The sequence below is a fragment of the Sander vitreus genome, unplaced genomic scaffold (assembly GCF_031162955.1).
Source record: "Sander vitreus isolate 19-12246 unplaced genomic scaffold, sanVit1 ctg268_0, whole genome shotgun sequence".
Taxonomy (NCBI): Eukaryota; Metazoa; Chordata; class Actinopteri; order Perciformes; family Percidae; genus Sander; species Sander vitreus.
In genome coordinates this window covers 54,604-62,500 of record NW_027595431.1, presented here as the reverse complement: position 1 = coordinate 62,500, position 7,897 = coordinate 54,604, and the positions used below count along the sequence as shown (strand labels likewise).

Below are 7,897 nucleotides of genomic sequence, written 5' to 3'. Positions count from 1 at the left end.
ATACGGAGAGAGAGAAGTGGGGACTTTTCATTTAATAATCTTCAGACTCCATGTAAATAAACAGGTCTTTCAGCGTGTATAGAGCCAGCATATCTCCACCAGACTCCATGTAAATAATCAGGACTTTTAGCGTGTATAGAGCCAGCATATCTCCACCAGACTCCATGTAAATAATCAGGACTTTTAGCGTGTATAGAGCCAGCATATCTCCACCAGACTCCATGTAAATAATCAGGACTTTTAGCGTGTATAGAGCCAGCATATCTCCACCAGACTCCATGTAAATAATCAGGACTTTTAGCGTGTATAGAGCCAGCATATCTCCACCAGACTCCATGTAAGTAATCACTACTTTCAGCGTGTATAGAGCCAGCATATCTCCACCAGACTCCATGTAAATAATCAGGACTTTTAGCGTGTATAGAGCCAGCATATTTCCACCAGACTCCATGTAAATAATCAGGAAGCGTGCTTATAGAGCCAGCATATCTCCACCAGACTCCATGTAAATAATCAGGACTTTTAGCGTGTATAGAGCCAGCATATCTCCACCAGACTCCATGTAAATAATCAGGACTTTTAGCGTGTATAGAGCCAGCATATCTCCACCAGACTCCATGTAAATAATCAGGACTTTTAGCGTGTATAGAGCCAGCATATCTCCACCAGACTCCATGTAAATAATCAGGACTTTTAGCGTGTATAGAGCCAGCATATCTCCACCAGACTCCATGTAAATAATCAGGACTTTTAGCGTGTATAGAGCCAGCATATCTCCACCAGACTCCATGTAAATAATCAGGACTTTTAGCGTGTATAGAGCCAGCATATCTCCACCAGACTCCATGTAAATAATCAGGACTTTTAGCGTGTATAGAGCCAGCATATCTCCACATGTAAATGGGTGAATTAAGGGTTTATTTCAACCAAACCAGAGTGGTGATTGTTGGAACAGTGGAAAGATGAACCAAGACGGCTTTTGGTAGTTTGATTTAGTTTCTGTCGTCTTTGAATGAAGTGTGTTTAATAATCATAACATTTCTGTTTTAATTAAATGAAGTCTGGTAAAAAAAAATTATTAAAATGCTCAAAATGAATCTATATTTAGACGGCCTTTGATATATATTTTTTCTGTTGATTATACATTTAATTTAATTTATGTTTTTAGAGAGAGAGGAACAAACAATGAAACGTTTCCCTCCAACCAACAAACAAACATAGCCTATAGGGCTTTGACTTTTGCCCAAAAATCTTATTTGAAGTTTGTCTGTTTATTAATATTAGAATAATGATTAATAATCTTTTGACCATTGCCTTCACTAAGACCTATATTGGTATCATATATTCCGTCCACCAGAGGGCAGTCAGTGTCAATAGGCAGGCAATGATGTGTGTCTTGAGAGTGAGTAGTGACTCTAGAGTCCTAGTGAGAGAAACAAAGTGTCTCCTCTGTTCTTTCTGACCACGGTGGGAAATCTGGAGCAGGAGAAGTCAACCCTCTCCTGGATTTCTTTCAGTTCCCCGTCTTCCCCTAACCTAACAACCGCGATCCTCCATAAGCTGTGTCACGACGCTGGTTAACAACTAGTTCAATCAGCACGACCAATCACAATCATCTACCAGAACACAGACACGGTTTTACAGGCTAAACGCAGGAAGGAAAGCTGGCAAAAAAATAGCCGACGCTGTAGATGTGTAAATCACAACTCTTATAGAGCTTAGATCAGGCCCAAAAAATCCAGCCCGGCCCTACCCGAGCCCGTGCACGTTGTGTCCGAGCCCGGCCCGACACATTAACTGGAATTATGAACCCAAGCATGATTTAATCACAACATTTTTATTTAATACGTCACTTTAAAGTGCCTGCAAAGCATCCCGGGAAGGCAACGCTGCATTTGAAAAAAATGCTGCGCGTAAAAAAAGCTGGTCGATGCCCATCTTTATCTAATGGCAGTCTTTCACAGGTCCTCTCAAAATCTGACAAATCTTTCAAACTCACCTTTGTTGATCTGAAACGAAGACAGATTCAGCAACTGCACGGCCTGTTTGTCACTTAAAATGTTTTCAGAAACACGTTTCAGTGACCATTTTTTGTAAAATACGAGATCGTATTCTGACCATCATGGTTGCTTGTGAAATGCAACAACAAACGCGACAGTCGTGTCGTGAAAATGGATCTCCACCATAAGAACGGTGACGCTGTTATCAATTGAGGATTGATTGGTCAGTGGGCGGTGCTTTAACTCCGTTTGATCTCTAATCTCCAATTTAACCTGCTCCCGACCAGGTGAGGTGTTCAGCATAAATTATGTAACATAAACATGTAGGAGGCGATATTTCAATCCGCTCGGTCTGCACAGTCCACTCTTGGCCACGCAAACACAGCTCTATTCTACACAAACAAGCATTTTCCACCAATCAGGACGCTGCATACTACAACGATGTTTCAATAATCACAGACTTTAACCATCACTCCTCAGTGAACTGCCTCCTAATCTGAGATCATTTTCTAGTTAAAGAGCCAGTTATCATTAGGGAGTTTCCATGTTTTTTTAGGAGTTTGCTCACACTAATACATGTAAAAAACATAGCATAACTTCAGTTAGAAAGTGAAAATATTGAACAAGAATAGGTGTTTTAGGTATAAATACATTTTATTTTATTTAATTGGAAGTCCACCCCGGAGAGTCTGCTTAGAATCTTAGGATCTGCTCTAAGGGGGAGTGAGTTAAGGCACAAGTTGTTTAGGCGTACTAGTTCTAGTAGTAGTTATTGGCCAGTGGCCAGGGCATGAAATTAACACCCGCCCACCCGCCAGATGGGGGTGAATTTTGCAATTGGCGGGTAACACTGTCAGTCTACCTGCCACATTGGCAGGTAGCCAATGAGAATTGAGAGATTCAGACGCGTAACTATCGGTAAGCAGGGTACGGGGTTGCTTACGGGCCTGGTCCAATCAGGGGCCTGCATCACTGGAAGACATTGATTGACAGCCAGGTCCCCCTATCGCATTTTCATTACTCACACAATCCCAGCATCCCACCTGCAGCCACTGACCAAGCGGGAGAGAACGGGTTGATCATTTCCTAGTTTCTGATATGAAGACGAGACGTGTGTGACTCGAACATCTGACATTTACCAACAAAACGTACAGCTAAACACCGTGCAGAACATCTCAGACCGTCCTGCCAACCTGTAGACATTTTAACATCAATGTACGCTGTGACGTTTATTCACTCTAAAGTCAGCGGCTGCTATTTCAATCCTGCCAACTGTCTGCAGCGGGCGGGGCTGCTGCTCCGTTTCCCCGCGACTGACGCGCACACACAATCACACACACAGACACAATCACACACGGTGGATGCAGGAAAAAACGGAGATGAGACGTACAGGACGACCTAAATTGAGGACAGCTACGCTCGTATTGTAAGTGCAATGATAAGTTAAAGTCCAATAAGTCCTTTATTAAACCGTGTGTGTGTGTGTGTTAGGAAATTAACTAACAATGTAAAGATCAACAAGCCACTGACGGTGACAGATATGTTCATATTTGACTCATTCAATAAATTATTTTGTGTCTTAAATCCACCAGCTGTTTTCATATTTCCTTTTTATTTTTAAAGAACTATACAAAAATTTGAAACTTTTTTTGCAACTTTCACTGTCTGTGTGAATCCCTATGCAGGATTATCAATCGGCGGGGCTCCACCTTTGGTAGGGTATGTTTGAAACGCAGCCAACATGCTAACAGTATCACCCAGATGTGCCGATCACCAGGGTAAGAAAAAAAACCCTGAGACCAACTCTTTATTCCTGCTGCTATTAAGCAGCCTTTAGACGCATAAGCAGAACGGGATGAAACAATCACTGAAGCCATTGGCATATTATACTACATTATATTTAGAGTAGGCTACAACTGTTAGTGCAAATGATTAGTATCCTAACTCCTTGAATGGTATGAATATGATGGTTTCAGAGCAGTGGTCAGTAAATGTATATTTTTAGGCTGCTTACGCATTCAGGCGGTCCGTGATCGTCTGCCACGCTTTCTCTCGCTACTTCAATACAGCGCTACATTTGTTTTATTACAACTTGCCTGAAAAATGTAGAATATTTCGGAACTTATAAAAGTTATGAAGAGTACATTTGCTTCCATAATAACATGTCTGTAACCGGCAAATATTTTCCTTCATTTTGTCATAAATTATTGCATGAAGAGTTAAAATTGTGAGTGAGAGCAAGTCTAGGGTTTAAAGAAGGTTGTTCACTAACTCTCTCTCTGTTTGTCTGTTGCTATAGAAACAAGGAGGAGGAGAGGGACCCAAACGTCACCACTGTCAACACTGTGACAAATCCTTCACAACATCTGGATATTTAAACATTCATCAGAGAGTTCACACTGGAGAGAATCTACACAGCTGTGATCAATGTGGGGCAGCTTTCACACGACATAGTAACCTAAAAAGACATCAACGCATTCATACTGGAGAGAAGCCGTACAGCTGTGATCAATGTGAGGCAGCTTTCACACGGCAGAGTGACCTAAAAAACCATCAACGCCTTCACACTGGACAGAATCTTCACAGCTGTGATCAATGTGGGGCAGCTTTCACACACCAGAGTAACCTAAAAATACATCAACTCATTCACACTGGAGAGAAGCCGTACAGCTGTGATCAATGTGGGAAAACTTTTTCTCATGGTGGTAAACTTAAAAACCATCAGCGCATTCACACCGGAGAGAAGCCATACTGGTGTGAACAATGTGGGAAAACCTTTTCTGAGAGTGGTACCCTTAAAAAACACCGACGTGTTCACACTGGAGAGAAGCCGTACTGGTGTGAACAATGTGGGAAAATGTTTTCTGAGAGTGGTAACCTTAAAAAACACCAGCGCCTTCACACTGCCTCGTTGTGAACATGTTTGAGAGCCAAGCTGTTTCCTGCTGCCTCCTCCTCATGCCCTGATAGCTGAGTTGTTATATTCTGATCTTCTCTCCACATTGAAGGCTGACCAATTAAAAAAAAAAATCCCATCACGGTTTACTAAGGTGATGTCAAATAGCTGAAATATTTAGTCTGTTGTCCCTTAAGACGAACAAAAGAAGCAAACATTCATAACTGGGAAGTTTTAATCAGAACATGTCTGCTGCTTAAAAAATGACTTGAACAGTTAATGTGTTTTAAACTGCGTCTGTGCCATCTTGGGACGAACAACTGATCTTAAAGACTCAGAAAAAGATTTTTGTACTGCTTTTTGGATGTTCATGTAAAAGAAATGCTGAACTAAGCAACATGGAATAACATTTAATATCACAAAAGGTAACATTAATCCTTCTTTTAAAGGGATATTTCACTACTGGAAAGATGAATATGTATTAAATTGGGTCATTTATGTTGTAGAAATGTGAAACAGTTTTAAAAGTTGGTGCCTTCTAGACCGAGAAAAGCCAGAAAATGTATTTTTGGCTCATGTGGATGAAAGACAACAACTCATTTTGGGTAAAGACAGTCCCACCCCCTATGGGCCGGTTGAAAACATGCAGAACTAGCCGGCTGTAGTCCAGACTCTGGGCAAAATGCCTCAGATGACACTAAATGACGATTTTTGCATCATCAAAGGTAGGCCTGCATAATTATGGCCAAAATGATAATGATAACATGATTATTTTGATCAATATATTGATCACGTTTAATTATCACAATTATTTGTTGATTTTAACCAAACCAAAACAAATGTTTTTGTCACATAGGCTAATTATTTGTTTTGTGCTACATTTCTCCTTTGTTGAAGGAGCCATTTCAGCTGTTTTGCGACCGCTTTCCAAATATGCGTGTTTTCTGTTCACGTTAACGGCACATGTTAAAATCTGGTGTCAATATCTACCGGATGAAATAGCAACGCGGATTACGGTGCCACTTAAATGTCTGCGTTGCTCTGATGCTCCAAAACAGACGTTAGAGGCGACAGAAACATCGCTGCACGTCACGCTAGTAAACAATAATAACACGTTACACAGCAGCTAACGTTAGCCTACCATTAGCTAGTAAACAGTAATAACACGTTACACAGTAGCTAACGTTAGCCTACCGTTAGCTAGTAAACAGTAATAACACGTTACACAGCAGCTAACGTTAGCCTACCATTAGCTAGTAAACAGTAATAACACGTTACACAGCAGCTAACGTTAGCCTACCATTAGCTATCCATCCATCCCATCTTCATCAGCTTATCCGGGTTGGTCAGCGAGGGGTAGCAGCTCAGCACCATTAGCTAGTAAACAGTAATGACACGTTACACAGTAGCTAACGTTAGCCTACCGTTAGCTAGTAAACAGTAATAACACGTTACACAGCAGCTAACGTTAGCCTACATTAGCTAGTAAACAGTAATAACACGTTACACAGCAGCTAACGTTAGCCTACCATTAGCTAGTAAACAGTAATAACACGTTACACAGCAGCTAACGTTAGCCTACATTAGCTAGTAAACAGTAATAACACGTTACACAGTAGCTAACGTTAGCCTACCATTAGCTAGTAAACAGTAATAACACGTTACACAGCAGCTAACGTTAGCCTACATTAGCTAGTAAACAGTAATAACACGTTACACAGCAGCTAACGTTAGCCTACATTAGCTAGTAAACAGTAATAACACGTTACACAGTAGCTAACGTTAGCCTACCGTTAGCTACAGTAAACACTAATAACACGTTACACAGCAGCTAACGTTAGCCTACCATTAGCTAGTAAACAGTAATAACACGTTACACAGCAGCTAACGTTAGCCTACCGTTAGCTACAGTAAACACTAATAACACGTTACACAGCAGCTAACGTTAGCCTACCATTAGCTAGTAAACAGTAATAACACGTTACACAGCAGCTAACGTTAGCCTAGCGTTAGCTACAGTAGTAACTGACTTAAACATGGCTAAAATGCTGGCAGCTAAACGGTGTAGGATGAACAGAAACTCTCAACATTTGGCAGCAATGTTTAAAATAGTAATTCTCCGGGCTGCTTTCTCATTTGGTCCTAAACGTGGCATGGCTGCTCCAGGGCTGTTAGTTTTAACCTTTGAACACATTTCTGAAACCCTTTAAATTCTCTAAAACTCCCAAAACGTTGACACCCAAACCGTTTCAGCATTGTGAGACTATACAGCGATTTGGTTCATGGTTTAACGAGCAATACGTGGAAGGCCTTAATTTGGACAACGATCTAAATTTGGTCCAAACATTCCTCTCATCAGTACCGACATACTGGAAGTTGGCCATTTTTAATTATATGCTCTCCAGTTATTGTTGTTTTTGTAGTTTAACATATTTATTTAATATTATATTTTCGTACTTTGTAGACTTTTCATTTAATAATCTTTGTGTGACATTTCATATTCACTGTTTGTATTTCCTGTGACTGAATGTGGTTTTAAATCTGTTGAGGTCTGTTCAGACTGAAAGTAAAGACTGATGATGTCATACAAAGTCAGACAATAGAAAGCAATAAACAGCTGATTTATTAATCTGACTTGTAGAATAACGTCAATGGTTCAGTTGTTTTAAATGTCTGCAAATGTGGAACAATTAAATGCAAAATAAATGAAATAAAAAAAGGCCACATGCTGATTATTAGAGACTTGATTTGATGGATGTATTCTTCCTGTTGTGTCTGTGTTTAAACTCCTAATTAAAAGGTAAAGTCCCCTAAAAGTTCTGTTGTTGCCGCTGACAGACTTAGATTATTATTCTAACCGGCAATTTCCACTGGATGCAGAACGGCGGTGGAGTCATTAGGTTTCAGTCAGTGTGTGTTTTTCCACTGACTGCAGAACGTCTGCGTCCCTACTCCGTCCCAGCTCTGGCGGTCCCCATCCCTCCGGAGCAGATACGCAGAG

The 7,897-nt window shown here is 40.7% G+C and overlaps 1 protein-coding gene across 1 annotated transcript in view; it reads left to right on the top strand.

Annotated features, from left to right (window-relative positions):
* The window catches only part of LOC144513510 (uncharacterized), a 40,617-nt gene extending 35,637 nt beyond the window's left edge, over positions 1-4,980 (top strand). The window contains exon 5 of the mRNA XM_078244609.1: positions 4,419-4,980. Coding sequence (XP_078100735.1) covers positions 4,419-4,917 — 499 coding nt within the window. The 3' untranslated portion in view covers positions 4,918-4,980. The remainder of the gene's footprint in view (positions 1-4,418) is intronic.
* Positions 4,981-7,897: the final 2,917 nt, after the last annotated feature.